At 45.4% G+C, this 19,015-nt stretch overlaps 1 protein-coding gene across 1 annotated transcript in view; it reads right to left on the reverse strand.

Annotated features, from left to right (window-relative positions):
• Positions 1-298: 298 nt before the first annotated feature.
• Positions 299-19,015, reverse strand: part of LOC147436209 (uncharacterized) — a 40,458-nt gene continuing 21,741 nt past the window's right edge. Inside the window, exons 3-4 of the mRNA XM_086488116.1 lie at positions 1,320-1,480; positions 299-939 (exon numbers count right to left, since the gene is read on the reverse strand). Of these exons, the coding sequence (XP_086344242.1) occupies positions 926-939; positions 1,320-1,480 (175 nt within the window). The 3' untranslated portion in view covers positions 299-925. The remainder of the gene's footprint in view (positions 940-1,319; positions 1,481-19,015) is intronic.

The following is a 19,015-nucleotide window of genomic DNA, read 5'->3' on the forward strand; positions in this document are numbered from 1 at the left end:
TCTAAAGTAGGAAAGTATGTTTATTGTATTTTGGAGGTGTCAAGTAGAAGTACTTTAGTAGTATTTTATTACTACTAAGCACGCATATGGTCTGGCACCTCAAGCTCAAGCATAACACAATATTTAGTCCCATAATCACGACTAATACAGGCGATGTATTTTCATGTAGAAGCCTGCTTCTTTTTTAAGGAGCAAGTGTCATCCCACAAGAACCGACGGCTTTGGAACTAACCTATCATAATGGAAAAAATTGTCAACACAGTTTCTTGCGGCAATATTACAGGGAAGAAAGCTCAAGTTTGACTCATAAACTCACCTTGATACTTGAATCCTACGGACAAGTCACCTTTACAACAATCCAAGCTTTAAAACATGAGATAAACCAAAATCATGCCAGCATCCATCCCACTAAAAGCACCAAGAGCCAGGAGTGTGACCTACAAATTTTCAGGAATCGACAAGCCAGCAGGACCAGCCTCTGTATAACTTTAGAACTGATTCTTATGCTAAGACTCTCAAAAAAGAATAGGAGCTAGTTCAAAGCCCAAAACTCATCTAGTTACCTGTATTGAAAAATTACACTCTCTTCACACAACCTTCTTATATTTTCTAACTGGACAGCAAAGCATAGTGCTCATGTTGAATCATTCATGAGAAACTCTGGATGCTCAACCTTCAGCTGCTATCATGTCACCAGCGTGCAGCACTCCATTCTTTTGTGCTCCCGCAAAGTTCTGATACTCTTATGTATTCGTGCACGCTCACCCCAATACTCTCACAAATTAATTTGCATGTTCGCTGATGGAGTGCCCATAAAGAGCCTAGATACTGCATAGAGACCCCAATTGTCATCGACAGGAGCTCCTCAATTTGAGCTTTGTTCAAAATGGAAGGCACAAATCTTCTTCTATATATGGTGGAATAGTTAATCCTTCAACCCTAATAGGGGAAAAAGCATGTGAGAAACAGCTAGGTAAGTATTCTTGAGTGGCTATGCAATTTTGCACCCATTCACACCTCAGATAAAAAGCTACACACCATCAGATCTTCTTTGTAAAATTGAAAACTGGAACATGAGTAATAGCCTGGTCGTTAGCACTAGGGAGCACATGCTAATCTGAACCTTTGAAAACAAACACATCAATCACCAACAATGCATGGATATGGAGCACACAACCATGAACAAGACAAGACTACTTCTCAGCTTCTTAGTCACTCTTTTCGATGAGATCCATAAATGCAAGAGTAATCATTAGCACGCAAGAAAAATACTGACCAAATCATCTTTCACTTAACTGCAAGAAAGCATCATAACTCACCCTTCCGTTTCAAAAACCCTCGAATGTTGCGCAACCAATTCAGATACTCTTCTTGATACTTGCGTGTTAGATGGTCCAAAGCAAGGTCCGCTAGGTGAGCATCAATACCTCTATTCTTGATCAGGTCATAAAAAGATTGTTTCATCTGCGCATTCAAATCTCTGAAAAGAAAGCAGAACATGTTTAGATGCACAGCAGTAGTTAAAAGAGTATTCTAAAAATTCGGGTCATATGCAACTACATAACATTCAGTAGTTACCCTTTTTTAAGCCTTGCATACCACCCAGAATTGTAAATCATAGTGGTGCATATCTCGTGCACTATGTCAAAAGAAGTGTCACGTTGAAGGACACCCAATGCATGAGCCTGCAATTTTGCTACATCTGCATCCTTTCCCCCTCTCTCCCTCAACTTTTGGTCGTCCCTTCTGTCCTGTCCTACATTTGAGTATCCTTGCCCTGCTCACCTACCCTGCTTTGTCTGCTGCTCTTCCCCTTCTGGGAGCCCCTGCCCCCAGCCCTCCCCTCCAAGTCTACATGTAGAGCCAAGGCAGCGTCCTGTGCTGGGTACACCACACCTGTGCTCCACAACATTTCTCCCCCAGTTAAGGCATGCTTTTTTATGCTAGCTTTTTCAGACTCCTGTGACAAAGCAAACTCATTTCATTCAGATGCCTACACTCGTGTAGTACCCTGTGATTTTCAGCTATAGTGAAGGCCTGATGCAAAAGTTTTCTGGTGCAGTATGTTATAAGGTAGCAACGTACACCAAGCACAGCCTGCATTTTTGCTGCACCGCTGCATTTCCCAATCGCCCACCCAAGAGCAGATCATTTTTTCTCAGCTGCCCCATTATCCTCCTCTCTTCTAGCTGTCGATAACCACCCTCTCAAAGATGAGCAGTGTCATTAGACACAAGCCCAGTCAAACACAGATTACAAAGAGCTGGTTGATGGTAACACACGAGTTGGCAACACATACACATTAGAAACCCAACCAGAACAGAGCAATTAGAGCCTAGCTGGAGTTGGAACCAAAAGCTGGACCCAAATCTGGGCCCAACAACTCAAGAATTGCAGCAGAAATCCGGTGCAATTCAGGGGGCCTTTTTCGGTGTTGACGAGTGCTCCTCCCGACAATTGTATGTAGGAAAGTCAGTAATAAAGAACTACCATAAGGGGCCATAGTTACCCAGACTGGAAAATTGGAGCCGAGAACGTGAAACGGGCATGGAATGCCATTCCTTGTTATGGATCAAATGCAACCTGAATGCATATGCAGTGGGCGGCCAGCCCGAGAGGCACACTAGCCGTACAAGCATTCCTAAGACCATCGTGAAGCAACAAAGTGGTGTAACTCTGACACCCCCTCTCAACGCTTGAGGCTGAACAAACCAACACAAGCCAAAGATGTGAGGCCTTGAATGAAGATGTCTGCTACGAAGCAATGGCGAACTCCACCTGTCGAGAAATCTCTAGGTAGATGCCGTCACAAGCAGTGTTGGGAACTATTGTACTCCTCCGATTCAAAGTAAGTGTACCACTCCAAGAAAGATATCTCGAACTGTGTGTAGAACAACTCTTGTCATAGAGTCAACATTCGAAGGAGTGTCGAAAGGTCTGCAAATGTCCAATCTTGCCAAAGAAGATCTGCAGTCACTCATCTGCTCCTATAGCTACATCACTTCCTTCACCTACCCTCCGTAACCTTACAACATCACATTCCTCAATTGTAGGCAGATGCTATCTCCTAGCTTGTGCAGGTACATGCTTGTGGAAAGCCACTCTTACTTGCAGTCTTGTGGCGGATCTTGCTTCGGTTGAGACTGGAGGATCGGAGGCAGGAGGTATAGGCACAATGGTGCAGACATCTTTGTCTGACCTACCCCTCTTCTATGAGAATGATGACAATGTAGGCTGCTTTAATCTGGCTACCCCTCTTCTCAAAGAACGCCTACGGCATGGACACCTTTGTCTGGCCATCCCTCTTCTCAGAGGATGGCCACAGCAAAGACTCCTTAGTCTTGCTTGGAGGACAAACTACGTACTGACAGGGCATCGTTTGGTGGTGGTTCGTGCAATCTATCAGTGACTGTTGTTGCACACAGTCATGTTTTGCGGTGCAGACTTCTCAGTCTAACCTTCCTGGAGTTTTTGTGGATCGGTTGCTTGGCCTTGATGGATTGCAATTTCTTCTTTTCTCCAAGTAGAAGAGCAGCTGAACCGCAAACTACAATACAAACTTGTGTGATCCCCTGCATCTCGCACATAAACTCTGTCAAAGAAGTCCAAAGACCTAGAGGTTTGGAGCTCCAGTCTATAGATCAAGATCAAGAGAATCCTCCTCCGTAAGCAATGTACCTATCGTACCACGGTAATGAAGTATCTCTCCACCAGCGGATGGTGGAGTCTTCTTCGGGAAGTTATTTCTCCTCCACGAAATGATCAGCCTAGGATGTTTTATCCTTTGTACAAAGAATAGGTGGAATTTTCTTCCCTCCTACTGCTATTTCAAAAGGAGCTTTACCTATGGAAGAATGTATTGTGTTGTTGTACACGAATTCCACCAACGGAAGATACCTTTCCCACTCACCTTTATGATCTGATACATAGCAACAATGCAAGTCCCTCACCAAAATAAATTGGTCATCCTGGGATCCCTGTCAGAAACAATAGATGTGGGCATCCCATGATATTTGAAGATATGTATCAAGAAAAGCTTCACCATATGATCAGCTTTAATAATCTTCTGGATGAGTACATAATGAGCTTGTTTGCTGAAGCGGTCCACAATAGTCTAAATACCATCATCACCACTCTTTGTCCTTGGTAAATCAAAAATGAAATCCATGGCCATACTTTACCATGGACCATCTGGAATAGGCAATGGTTGCAATAAACTGGGTGCTTTATGTCTTTCATGCTTGGGTTTTTGTCATACCAAACAAGTACAAGCATGCGCTTTGACATCAGCCTTCAACTGTGGCCAAAAGAAATAGGACTCTACTGCTTTACGAGTTGCTTCGATACCTCAATGTCTTGCATAAGGAGGTTAATGACATTCCGCCAACACCTTTTGGCAAAGAGGATGGATGACACATAATTTGGTGTGTCGCATGAGGAATCATCCTTAAGAGAACAGCCTATCAATGGTTCACCAGCCAATAGATTCTCATAAATAGTAGCAAAATCAAGGGTCTACAGAGTATTGCTATTGCATTTCATCCAATGCACGATGGTATATGGCGGAGACGGCCGCTATTTGTGGTTTGCAAGAAAGAGCATCTACAACCACATTCTTTTTACCTACTACATGGACTATTTAAAATCAAATAAAGAAAGTAGATTTGCCCACCGCATTTGTTTCTGAAACAACTTGGTCTGAGTAAGAAAGTACCTCAAACTTTGATGATCCGTATGCATGGTGAAATCAGTCCCCCAAGAGGTAATGCTTCCAAGAAGTCAGGGCATGGATGACCGCCAAGAGTTCCTCCTCATACATTGTGAAACACGCTCGGCCCCGACTTTCATATGCAATGACATGCAGATCTTGTTGTAAAACGGCCCCAATACGCTGCTGCTCTAGCACGCTCCCCCGCCTCACCTGCTCCTGCCTCCCCCCCTCGCCATCATTCTCCTCTCCCCCCCTCCGCCCTCGCGCTGCACACCAGCCTTTGCTGCGCGCTGCCCCCCGCCTGCCCCTGCCTGCACGCTGTCCCAGTCACGCGCTGCTCGGCCTGCGTCCAGCCAGTGCGCTGTCCAGCCCGCTCCCCCACACCCCCCCGCTGCTCGCCAGAATCCCCCCCCCCCCCTCGTTCGCTGCTGGCTGCCCCCACACACATTGTCCTCCATCTCCACTCGCCCCCCCCCCCCCCCCCCCCCCCCCCCCCCCCCCCGCGGAAGACCTCTCTTTGTTCAGCCGTGCAGTGGAGTTCTCGTTGGGACTCTACTCGCCGAGTTCTCAGGTGTTAAGTCTTCGCCCCCCCCCCCCCCTTTCCTACACAACAGCAGACACAAATGGAGGCTCATGCTCCGCCCTAGAGGGACTCCCAGAAGCCCCCTCGCCAGACCCTGCAGAGCCCACCATCCGACTTGCTCTTTCACCGACAGAGCAAGCGAGCCTTGCAGCAGAGGTGGAGCGCCTCCAAGCGACCTCCGTCATCTGCAAGATTCTCGGCACCAGACCCAACAGAGGAGAGCTGCGTGATCTTCTCCAGGCCCGCCTTCTCGCAGAGGTGGGCAAGATCTTGGACGTTCAGATCCTCGGACGAGGCTACTATCAGATCGTGTTTGAGACCTCCGAGATGGCGTCCAAGGTCATCGCCATGAGCCCTGTCATAAAATCTAATATATAATATCTAACCAACCCAAATGATTCTCTCATATTAAATTGATCACTTAATGTGGGAGAATAAACGAGAACAAGGGTTAAGATATAGACATGTGCTTATAGATCTATCTCAACACGGGGCAAATGGTAAAGGGGCCCAAATAAGAGATGGTCTATCAAAGAGCAAGGCTAACCAATGGAGCATAAGACCTTAGGGTTAGCTTCATTGAAGACCTCCAATTATGTTGATAAGCACAGAAGAGCCTTAATGTTCAAAGAAAATGATTGGGTCTTACTCAAGTTTCCTAAAGCTCGATTAAGGCAAACGACGGGCAAAAATCCTACGGGCCATCAAAAGTATTATGCTAAACTAGCAAAAAGATACTATGGTCCTTTCCAAATCTTGAAGCCCATCAATGAGACGGCTTATCAACTCAAGTTGCCCAACCATTGGCTCATACACAATGCCTTTCATATAAGCCTACTTAAGCCCTACAAAGGCGAGCCACCAAGTGAACCAATTATTGAAGACCCTCCCGAAGTTGAAGACCAAGAAGTGGTGCTAAAACCCGAAGCTGTCCTTCGGCATGAAGACAAGGTACTACGACATGGTAAGATTATCCGACGGTATCTTATTAAGTTCAAAAATTATCCTTTTGAAGATGCTAGATGGATGCAAGGAATACAGCTTAAGGATAGTATGAACCTTGTCAATGCTTACAATGCTACATTAGAGTAAGCAAATGTACAAATTTCTCTTAAATGACTCATGTTTTTGTCTTATAAGACTAGTCCTCTTTTTAATTGTGCACAAATTTAACTAGTATGCATGCTTAGAATCATGTTTGTGATGACGTCTCCTCTCAAATACCAAGTAGAATTTGTCACTCTACTTTGGGAGAATGAAATGGACTAAAGAGCAGACATGCTTGCGGCAGCTATGTCTCCCAAGCACCAAATGGATTAGTCATCCATCTTGGAAAGATGTCATAGGGTAAAAAGGGATCCTCTACCCGCGCTAAGTAAAATTGACTAATGACTAAGGCTTTATCTCTTCTACCTCATAGTCGAGGACGACTATGATTTCAAGAGAGAGGTAATGTCATAAAATCTAATATCTAATATCTAATCAACCCAAATGATTCTCTCATATTAAATTGATCACTTAATGTGGGAGAATAAACGAGAACAAGGGTTAAGATATAGACATGTGCTTATAGATCTATCTCAACATGGGGCAAATGGTAAAGGGGCCCAAATGAGAGATGGTCTATCAAAGAACAAGGCTAACCAATGGAGCATAAGACCTTAAGGTTAGCTTCATTGAAGACCTCCAATAATGTGTATAAAAGTCCTTTGACCTTAGGTAAGCTAGGGTTGACCTTGAGGCGCAGGAACCCGACCCAACTCGAGTACTTCTCCTGCTTGTCATGCTTGATGACTAAGGTGCTTGAGGTGCTTAAGATGCTTGAGGTGCTTAATTATTGAGATGCTTGAGGTGCTTCACATGCTTGAGATACTAGGGTTGCACTTGAGGTGAGAACCTAGCCCAAGCTTAAAGTGCTTAACGGCCAAGCTTGTGGTGGAAACTGGGCCTATGTATGAGGGGCTTGAGGTGTCAAAAAGTCAAATATTCAATCCCTACAAGGAGGGGGCGAGCCCTACATGAGGGGGGATGAGAGAGAACACCCACACACACACAAGGCATGCATGGTACAAAGAAAGCAAAAGAGACACTTGTCAAGTTTCTCCTCATGTTGCCCTCATGGTGTGCCTGAAGCCTATTGGTTTGTTACCCAAGGGGTCAAATGATAATTTAGGATATTTAATTAATTGATTTTTCATTTATCAGGTCCTCTCTCTCAAAGGGGAAAGGGGGACACTTGTCTCAAGGCTGCCCTTGCTGCTTGTAATGCCTCCTCCTTGTGATTGGCTAGGCCTGGAGGGGTCCAATGAGCTTCAAGCATGAGCTACAAGGGGGGCTCGACCCAAGCAAGCTAGGGGGTTTCTTAGGGGGTACACTCACCCACACACACTCACAAACACTCTCATTGTGTGCAAAGTGCAAGAGCTCCCTCTCCTTCTCCAAGCAAGTAGAAGTTGAGAGCCTACACCAACACTCTTGGCTATGGAGTGCAAATCCAACCAAGAGCCATGCTTCAATGCTTTAGCTTGCCATCTCCTTCTTCTTCTTCATTACTATGCTATTATGTATGCTAGCAACAAGAGTTATGATAAGTGAGGAACTAATTCTTTCTCCTACAAAATGTTTCTTCTTCCTCTTCCCTACCCTCATTCCCTGCTAGCTCTCTCCACCTTCGAAGGTGTTTGAGGTCTTGGGACTGAGGCTTGGGATAGTTAAAGCTTTCTTCAAGTTTATGTTATGTTTTTGATGCATGAAGCTTTCCATCTTCATTGCATCACCTAGGTCACAAGGAACACAAAGATTGTATTGGAACAAGTCTCTCTTAAGGGGAGAAATCATAATACAAATGCCTATTGGAGGGGGACCGGCTCCACATAAATCCGGTCCTCAACTGTTGTCATGTTCTCTAAATTCTCTCTCTTGCAAAAGTATTGTTCTTGCCAAGTTAACTAATTTCTATGATTATGTTGCTATCTTCAATTATGTTCACCCGCTATGCTCACAAAGTCATTTCTCAAAAGTACTCTCATTAATTTCCGCTACTCTCAAGTTAAATAGGCCAATCCCATTACAAGCCCCTTGACCATCCGAGCAGTTCGAGCCCACTTTCGACAGTGGAGACATGGTTTTGACCCTGCTTCAGATGTTTTGGTAGAGGAGGCAGACATTCCCATATCCGTCAACTTTCCTGGTCTGCGGAGGGAGTACCTACCACTTTTGTCCAGGATAGGCTCAGCGATTGGGACTGTCCTGGAGACGCCTTGCACGGCAGCCGGCATTCCCTCAGTTTGCGTTCTGGTTAGGGACACTCACACTCTCCCGAAGGTCATCCTACTTCCTCGGGTGAGTGGGGGTTGGTTTAGACAGAGCGTGGAGTATTCGGGCCTTCCGAATCAGTGCTTCATTTGTCGACAGATCGGCCATCTTGCAAAGGCCTATCCACAGAGGAGGCCCTACGTCAGAGACTCCACAAACAATTTCCGAATTCCGTTCTCAGAATTCCAAAGCGTAGGCCGAAGCCTTCTTGCTTCTCCTTCACGATGAAGTACCTGCAAACACACACACAAACACGCAACAACAATTCGTATGGCAAATCCACAATAGATACCTGTCGCTCTTGCGCGGGAAAAGCGACTTTCGTGCTTCGTAGTCTCACGATCTCTTGCGTTATCTGGCGACAGAGTCTTCTCTTGCTGATGTTGGTAACTCCCTTTCAATGAGGGCATGTGGTGCTTTTATAGCTCCTTGGCCACAGCACGAATAGCTGCTCGCGTAGAGATCGCAGCTAGTTTTTTTTTTTTTTTTTTTTTTTTTTTTTTGCGTTGATCTGCCCGAAATAGGGAGAGAGAATTCGTTTTGTTACTTTATTTTCTAAGTGGCTACCCACTTATTAAGTGGACGGCCGGCCATATTTTAAAATTGGTCTGAACCTACCCAAAAACTCAATAAAACCTTATAAGTTAAAAACAATGCTTTTCACAACACTTCCCAGACGTCCTTGGATGCAACCACATGCACAAATGCAATGCAGACATAGAGTCCTCACGGGAAAGCGTTTGCTCTTCCTCGAAAACTCGTTCAAATTTTCCGCTTTTTAAGAAAAGCTTCTCAGAACCCATCTTTATTCTTGTGCTTGCGTCTTTACGCGTATTCCTCTTTCCAGTTCGAGTTTCCTACCAGACCAACGAGATATTCCCTTTTCCGATGCTCCCGTCACCACATCACGTGACGCATCAGGAATATTCGTTTCCCGGTCTCTCCTACCGAACTAACGGTATAACCCCTTCGCGATGCTTAATGTCACCCATCATATGACGCAACAGAGTTTTCCGTTCCTGATGGCTTTTAATAATTCAAGTAAATCTACAGTTCCTAACCTTACGATTCAAGTATACATCTTTAAATATCCTAATTTCAATAAAAAGAAATTACTCGAGAAAATAAGAAAATAAGAAAATAGTCTATTTAGCAACATCCCTCTGGCTTCTAAACAATTGTCCTCAACTGTAGTGCTTGTACATATCCTTCCAGAATCTTGGGATAGGATGCTAATTCCTCCTCGGTCATCCACTGAGCATCTAGAGTGAAATCTTTCCAGACTTAAGTGTTCGGTCCAGATGATGGATAGTCTGCTCCGGTTGGAGTATCTCTTCTGTAGTTAGAATGTAGGTCCTCCGCAATGATTGCTGACTCCATCATCCTCTGAAGGGTATTATGAGGATACACCTTCACGCTCTTTCGAAGCTGTGGTAGGAGACCCGCTTTGAATTTTCGCATCTTTTCCTCGTCGAGATCTTCATGAAAGGAGTAACCTTTAGAAGAACCGACCAATACTTATCAACATAAGTGGTGACTTTCTCATGTTCCTTCTGGGCGAGCCAGTCCCATTCCTTCCGAATATCCTTCTCAAAATCAAGTGGAAGAAATTGTTCATAGAATTCAGCTTTGAATTGAGCCCAGGTTTTGGCTTGAGTACCTTACAGAATTTTGGCTAACACCAGTTGCTTGCAGTCTCCTTAAGATGCATCCCAACATGGATTTTTCAGTGAAGTTACCGTTGGCAAAAGCAACTTCAAACTGGCTGATGAAAGACAGTGCCTTGGAGATATCTCTTCGTCCTGTGTAGTTATCAAACTTCACATCCTTGTCACCGGATTTGAAAATCCGCATCTTGCGGTGACGTCTGCAGTTATCCCTCTTGAACTGGGGCTTCTCTTTAGTAGCATGTAGGGAAGTACTAGGAGTTTTCTTCTTGGGAGAAGATTTAGATACTGTATGAGAAGTAGATGTAGTAGTATAATCAGGAGAGTATGATGGAGAAGAGATAGAGACATCCTTGCTTTCATTAAGCAGAGAAAGTTCTTTTTCCTGGCCCTTGCTCTTGGAAGGCCGTTTGTCTTGAACCGGAGATCCCTTGTGCGTTTCGGCACCTTTTTCCGCACCATCCACCTACGGGTTACTTCCATTAACAGGATTTTCCTAACGCCCATCGGCATCCGTTCCTTGCGGCTTCTTGATTCCGTCTAAGGCCTTTTGGACAGCCGGCAACGAAATGAGTTGTTGCAATTCTGCGAGTTGGGCTCGCAGTTGCTGAAGTTCGTCTTTAGCGGTTCTTCCGTGGCTTGTCATGGTTCTTCCCGTTCCTTCCCGGAATCGTCCTTCTTTGCAGAGAAAGAGAGGAATCCGAGCTCTGATACCACTGTCACAAACTGGAGCGCACACGAATAATCAAGGAGATGAAAATAAATAATCTTTCAACTAAATAGAGTTGAGGGAGAAGTTCGACACAGTATTTGGGACCAGAAGATGGGCTGGTCCCCCCCCTTCAAGAGAATCCTTTATTTGGGAGAATCTTTTCACAAGCACAAGAACCGGAGAAAACCCCTCCGTTCTAAATTTCTGACTCGATGGTCGTTCCTTCCCGTAAGGGAAATCCGAGAGACGAGCTCTCAATCCTTTTTCCGTCTGTACTCGGAGTCGAGACTCCACAGACAATTTCCGAATTCCGTTCCCGAATTCCCAAGCGTAGGCCGAAGCCTTCTCGCTTCTCCTTCGCGATGAAGTACCTCCAAACACACACACAAACACGCGACAACAATTCGTATGGCGAATCCACAATAGATACCTGTCGCTCTTTGTCGCTAATTGGACTATTTTCTTATTTTTAATGATTAATCTCTTTTTTAGGATATTTTATTGTGTGCACTAAGAACTGTTAAAAGATTGTAGCTACAGGAACTGCCATCAAGAACGGACAACTCTGATGTGTCATTTGATGGGTGACGGTAAACATCGCGAAGGAGTTTCCATAAGTTCGGTGGAAAGTGCCAGGTTACGAGTGCCCCTGATGCGTCACATGATGGGTGACGGGTGCATCAGTAAGGGGGCATCCCGTAGGCTAAGGAGGAAATCCGAACTGAGTAAGAAAATACGCGTAAGAACGCAAGCACAAGAATAAAGATGGGTTCAATGAAGCTTTTTACGAAAAGCAGGAACAATCGCGGGAAGGCAAACGCTTTCCCGTAAGGAATCTATGTTTGCATTGCATTCGTGCATGTGGTTGCATCCAAGGACACCTGGGAAGTGTTGTTAAATGCATTGGTTTTAACTTATAAGGTTTTATTCAGTTTTCGGGCAGGTTCAGACCAATTTTAAAATATGCCGGCCACCCACTTAATAAGTGGGCAGCCACTTAGGAGATAAAGCAACAAAACCAGCCAGCGAATTCTCTCTCCCTATTTCGGGTAGAACAGCGCAAAAAAAAAAAACAGCTGCGATCTCTACGCGAGCAGTTATTCGTGCCGTGGCCAGGGAGCTATAAAAGCACCACATGCCCTCACTCACGGGAGGTACCAACATCAGCAAGAGAAGACTCTGCCGCAAGAGATCGCGAGACTACGAAGCACGAAAGTTGCTTTTCCCGCGCAAGAACGACAGGTATCTATTGTGGATTCGCCATACGAATTGTTGTCGCGTGTTTGTGTGGTTTGTTTTGCAGGAATCTCCCGTCTTACAGGAAGGCCCTTCACGGGAAGTACGGCTTCACGCCTAAGTCCCTTACGGGAAAGTACGGCTTCGCGCCTAAGTCCCTTACGGGAAGGAACGGCCTTGTGCTCAAGCCCTTTACGGGAAAGCACGACCTTCGGGTCTAAGATTACAGAACGGAGGGGTTTCCTCGGGTTCTCGTGCTTGTATACGAATTCTCCCAGAATAAAAGAATACTCTTAACGGGGGGGGGGACCAGCCCATCTTCTGGTCCCCAATACTGTGTCGATCTTCTCCCTTCTCTCACCTTTGCAAAGTATTTTAATTTTCAGATTTTCAAGTGCTCGTGTACGCTCCCGTTTTGTGACAGTGGTATCAGAGCTCGGACTCCTCTCTTTCTCTGCAAAGAAGGACGATTCCAGGAAGAACGGGAAGAACCATGTCGAGCCAAGGGAGAAGCGTTGAAGAGGAGCTTCAACAAGTGCAAGCTCAGCTTGCGGAGTTGCAACAAATCTTACTGTTGCCAGACGTCCAAAAGCTTTTGGGCGGAATGAAGAAAACGAATGGAACTGATGCAGCCAAGCATCCAGACAACACTGTTGGCGTGAGACCACAGGAGGCAAGAGAAGAAGAACGTGCCGAGGTGCACAAAGGATCTTCGAATCGGAATGAACGGCCTACTTCAAGGAAAGGCCAGGAAAAAGCGCTCTCTCTGCTAGACGAGAGCAAGGACATCTCTATCTCGTCTCCATCTTACTCTCCTGATTATACTTCTACTTCTCGATCATCTCGTCAGAAGAAGGAAGCAGCTACTACCGCCACTACCATACATCAACCTAAAGATAAGCCTCGATTCAAGAAGCAAGGTCGCAAGTCTCAACATCGCATGAGAGTCTTCAAATCAGGCGACAAGGACATCAAGTTCGAAACCTACAACGAACGGAGAGACATCTCCAAAGCACTGTCCTTCATCAGACAGTTTGAAGTCACCTTTACCAATGGGCACTACACAGAAAAATCCAAATTACGCCATGTGGGGATGCACCTCAAGGAAACGGCAAGTAATTGGTGGTTAGCCAAGATTCTGGAAGGTTCTCAGGCCCGAACTTGGGAGAGCTTCAAATCTGAATTTTATGAACAATTTCTTCCACCTGACTTCGAACAAGACATACGGAAGGAATGGGACTGGCTTGCCCAGAAGGAACATGAAAGAGTAACGACTTATGTGGACAAGTATTGGTCGGTTCTTCTGAAGGTCACTCCCTTCATGAAGATTGCCGTCGAGGAAAAGAAAAGAAAGTTCGAAGCGGGTCTCCAACTGCAGCTTCGAAAGAGTATGAAGGTGTATCCGCATAATACTCTTCAAAGGATGATGGAGTCAGCAATCATTGCTAAGGATTTGCACTCAATTGGGACGCCCAAAAAGATGGAGCATAGCACTTACCGTGCAAGACAAAGAGGGGTCTACGATGACCAAGGGGGCCAAGGAAGAAAACGTCCTCCATCGAGGGACGATGATCATTCTAAGAAGCCAGAGGGCACTGGCAAGCGAACTAAGTATCTTTCTCCTACTCAACTTCAAACTTTCAGAGAGGAAGGAAGATGCTTCTATTGTGGCGAGAAAGGACATATGAAACCGGACTGCCCGCTAAAGCAGCAACGGCAAGAACAAGCCTCTACGAGGCAAGAGAAAGCAAGGAAGGAACCCGCACCACCAAGCTCGAACTCAATTCCAGATGTTCAAGGAAACACAGAATCTGAGAAAGGGAAGCGTTAACTTCTGAAGGGCTAGGGGTCTTTGAACAACCAACGAGTATTGATTCTTTATGATCCAGGATCCACGGATAACTTCATCTCCCTGGATACTGCGGAACGTTTGTGCCTCACACCGGCTCAGCTTGGCACACCGGTTACATCCGGATCGGCATTCGAGGGGTTGACAACCAATGCAACTCCCGTGCAAGGACAGCTCAATCTTCGGATTGGCGAGTACAAGGACCGCGAATCATTTTTGATGGCACCCATCGAAGGATGTGATATCATCTTGGGTATGCCATGGCACTTTCACATGACACCTATTCCCAATTATGTGGAAAAGACCCTCACTTTTGATCATGGGGGTAAGAAAATAAAGATTCAAGCTGATGCAGGAGATTGGCAGTTCCCAATTGTAAGCCATATCTCCATTAAGAAAGAAATGAAGAAGTGTGTTTCTGCTTACTTGATTTTTGCAAAGGATAAAACTAGTAGGGACTCTCTCTCTAGTTTGGAAATTAAGCGTCTTCAATTTATTGAAAAGTACAAGGATTGTTTCACAGAAACACTTCCTGATGAACTCCCTCCGGTACGCCCGGAAGATCACCGCATAGATCTCATACCGGGTAGCTCGCCTCCCAATCAACCCCCTTACCGGGTAAGTCTTGCTCAGCAAGAGGAAATTTTGAAGCAAGTCAACGAGCTTCTAGAGAAAGGGTTAGTACGGCCCAGTGCTTCACCCTACTGCTCTCCAGTTCTACTGGTGCAGAAGAAAGATGGCACCTTTCGAATGTGCATAGACTATCGGTCTTTAAACAAGATCACAATCAAGAATCGCTTTCCGATCCCCCGGATTGATGATATACTTGATAAGTTGCAGGGTGCAAGTGTCTTTAGTCGCATAGACTTAAAGAGTGGGTATCATCAGATACGGATCGCCCTTGAGGATGTCCATAAGACTGCTTTCCGCACAACCTTTGGACTATATGAATTCTTGGTAATGCCTTTCGGCTTGACAAATGCTCCTGCGACGTTCAATCGCATGATGGACCGCATTTTCAGCCCGTATCGAGCTTTTACGGGAGTATTCTTTGACGACATACTCATCTTCTCTAAGTCAGAAGAGGAACATCGGAAGCACTTGGACTTAGTGTTTCAAGAATTATGAAAGCATGAGTTGCATGTGAATGCAAAGAAGAGAGAGTTATTTCTCTCTGAGATACACTATCTCAGCCATATAGTCTCTCACAATCGAGTGAGTATGGATCTTGCCAAGATCCGAGTGGTCGAAGATTGGCCTATTCCCACTACGGTACATGATGTACGTAGCTTTCTGGGATTATGTTCATATTATCGAAGGTTTGTCCGAGGATTTGCTCATGTAGCAGGACCACTTCATGATTTGACAAAGAAGAAGATTCCCTTCAGATGGGGATCGAGACAACAAGGAGCTTTTGATCGGCTCAAGTACTTGCTAAGCCATGGACCTATTTTGATAGTGCCTGACTTAAGGAAACCATTTGAGGTTCACTGCGATGCTTCAGGTGATTGCATCGGAGCAGTGTTAAACCAAGAAGGCCATGCAGTGGCTTATGAAAGCAGGCGGCTTAAGGATGCAGAGTTGCATGCATCAATCTACGAAAAGGAACTCACGGCTGTGATTCACGCCTTATCCAACTGGAAGCACTATCTTCTAGGAGCGGATTTTGTGATCAAGACTGATCACCAGAGTTTGCGGTCTTTTCTTACGCAAAGGAAACTATCTGAGAAGCAGATGAGATGGGCAAACTTTTTGTCTATGTTTCACTTCCAGATCCTTCACACGGCTGGGAGTAAGAATGTGGTCGCGGACGCATTGTCTAGGCGGCTAAGGGTGAACGCTATCACTTCGGTGTATCATCAAGAATTAGAAGCACTACCGGATTTGTATCCGAATGATCCAGACTTCTCCACCGTTTGGGAAAAGCTACATCGTGGAGAGAATGAGTTTCCTATTCCATTCGGGACGGTTATCTCTACCACCATCAGGCTATGTGTGGCGGAACCATTAAGAAAGAAGATCATGGATGAAGCACACGCTTCGCCTTATGCGGGTCATCGGGGTATTCTCCCTACAACCTTAGCAATGGAAAGATATTTTTTTTGGCCTAGCCTTAAAGCAGACATTGATAAGTATGTCAGGGAATGTTTGGTTTGCCAAAAAGTGAAGTATGGTCGGCATAAGACGCCTGGGTTGCTACAACCTTTGCCTGTGCCTAATGAACCTTGGGAAAGTATTGCCATGGACTTCATCATGGACCTCCCTAGAACTCATATTGGAAATGACGCGATCTGGACCATTGTGGACAGGTTTAGCAAGCAAGCAAACTTCATACCAGTCAAGAAAACGATCAAAGCAGATCATATAGCTAGGGTCTTTCTAGCATAGATCTTTAAGCATCACGGAATGCCTAAGTCTATTGTGAGCAATCGAGATCCTCGCATGACAGGAAATTTTTGGCGTGCCTTGATGGATAATCTTGGTACAAAGCTGAATTTTTCATATGCCTACCATCCTCAAACGGATCGGCAAAGTGAGATAGCCAATTCCACAGTATTGGATATGTTAAAAGCTTATGTGTCAGACCGGCAATCTGACTGGGAGAACTATTTGCCTCTTGTCGAGTATGCGTATAACAATACCATACACTCATCGACGGGGAAAGCACCTTTTGAGATTCTCTATGGTAAGCCTTTGCTTCCACCCATCCTTTTAACTAAGGATAAGATCTTTGCAGCAGATGAATTTGTCCGGGACTTGGACACAGCCTACGGGCAAGTTAGGAGAGCTATTCTACGCTCTCAGGAAAAGCATAAGAAAGCTGCAGACAAGCACAGAAGGAATCTAGACTTAACAGTCGGACAGTTAGTCTTACTCAAGTTTGAGAAGGCAAGACTTAAGAAACAAGCGTCTCATAAGGGGAAAGTGGTAAAACTTTCTACCCGTTATTATGGGCCGTTTAAGATCACTGAGCAAGTGAATGATGTCACTTTCCGATTAGAGCTATCGCCTGATTGGAAGATCCATAATGCTTTCCATGTTAGTTTACTCCGGCCGTATGTGGGACCGCCTCCAAGCCAGCCTAGTGCTGAGGAACCTCCTGAGGTTGAGGAAACGGAAGAAATACTCCAACCGGAGCAGATAGTAAGTCATCAGGAGCGGTCTCTCAAATCCGGAAAGATAACACGGAAGTATTTGGTTAAGTTTTAAGAACTATTCGAATCTAGATGCTCAGTGGATGACGTAGGAGGAATTAGCAGCTAATCCCGAGATACTGGAGGTATATGTCCAAGCACTACAGTTGAGGTCAACTGTTTAGAAGCCAGAGGGATGTTGCTAATTGGACTATTTTCTTATTTTTAATGATTAATCTCTTTTTTAGGATATTTTATTGTGTGCACTAAGAACTGTTAAAAGATTGTAGCTACAGGAACTGCCATCAAGAACGGACAACTCTGATGTGTCATTTGATGGGTGACGGTAAACATCGCGAAGGAGTTTCAGGAAGTTCGGTGGAAAGGGCCGGGTTACGAGTGCCCCTGATGCGTCACATGATGGGTGACGGGTGCATCAGTAAGGGGGCATCCCGTAGGCTAAGGAGGAAATCGGAACTGAGTAAGAAAATACGCGTAAGAACGCAAGCACAAGAATAAAGATGGGTTCAATGAAGCTTTTTACGAAAAGCAGGAACAATCGCGGGAAGGCAGACGCTTTCCCGTAAGGAATCTATGTTTGCATTGCATTCGTGCATGTGGTTGCATCCAGGGACGCCTGGGAAGTGTTGTTAAATGCATTGGTTTTAACTTATAAGGTTTTATTCAGTTTTCGGGCAGGTTCAGACCAATTTTAAAATATGCCGGCCACCCACTTAATAAGTGGGCAGCCACTTAGAAGATAAAGCAACAAAACCAGCCAGCGAATTCTCTCTCCCTATTTCGGGTAGAACAGCGCAAAAAAAAAAAAAAAAAAAACGGCCGCGATCTCTACGCGAGCAGTTATTCGTGCCGTGGCCAGGGAGCTATAAAAGCACCACATGCCCTCACTCACGGGAGGTACCAACATCAGCAAGAGAAGACTCTGCCGCAAGAGATCGCGAGACTACGAAGCACGGAAGTCGCTTTTCCCGCGCAAGAACGACAGGTATCTATTGTGGATTCGCCATACGAATTGTTGTCGCGTGTTTGTGTGGTTTGTTTTGCAGGAATCTCCCGTCTTACGGGAAGGCCCTTCACGGGAAGTACGACTTCACGCCTAAGTCCCTTACGAGAAAGTACGGCTTCGCGCCTAAGTCCCTTACGGGAAGGAACGGCCTTGTGCCCAAGCCCTTTACGGGAAAGCAGGACCTTCGGGTCTAAGATTACAGAACGGAGGGGTTTCCTCGGGTTCTCGTGCTTGTATGCGAATTCTCCCTGAATAAAAGAATACTCTTAACGGGGGGGGGACCGGCCCATCTTCTGGTCCCCAATACTGTGTCGATCTTCTCCCTTCTCTCACCTTTGCAAAGTATTTTAATTTTCAGATTTTCAAGTGCTCGTGTACGCTCCCGTTTTGTGACACTCTTACGCGGGAAAAGCAACTTCCGTGCTTCGTAGTCTCGCAATCTCTTGTGTTATCGGGCGGCAGAGTCTTCTCTTGTTGGTGTTGGTAACTCCCTTTCAATGAGGGCATGTGGTGCTTTTATAGCTCCTTGGCCACGGCACGAATAGCTGCTCGCGTAGAGATCGCGGCCGGTTTTTTTTTTTTTTTTTTTAACGCTGCATTCGCTGGCTAGTTTTGTTGCTTTATTTTGTTGCCCACTTATTAAGTGGGCGGCTGACCATATTTTAAAATTGGTTTGAACCTGCCCAAAAACTCAATAAAGCCTTATAAGTTTAAAACAATGCTTTTCACAACACTTCCCAGGCGTCCCTGGATGCAACCACAAGCACAAATGCAATGCAGA

This window comes from Adiantum capillus-veneris, chromosome 18 (genome assembly GCF_014529385.1).
Source record: "Adiantum capillus-veneris isolate H3 chromosome 18, ASM1452938v2, whole genome shotgun sequence".
Taxonomy (NCBI): domain Eukaryota; kingdom Viridiplantae; phylum Streptophyta; class Polypodiopsida; order Polypodiales; family Pteridaceae; genus Adiantum; species Adiantum capillus-veneris.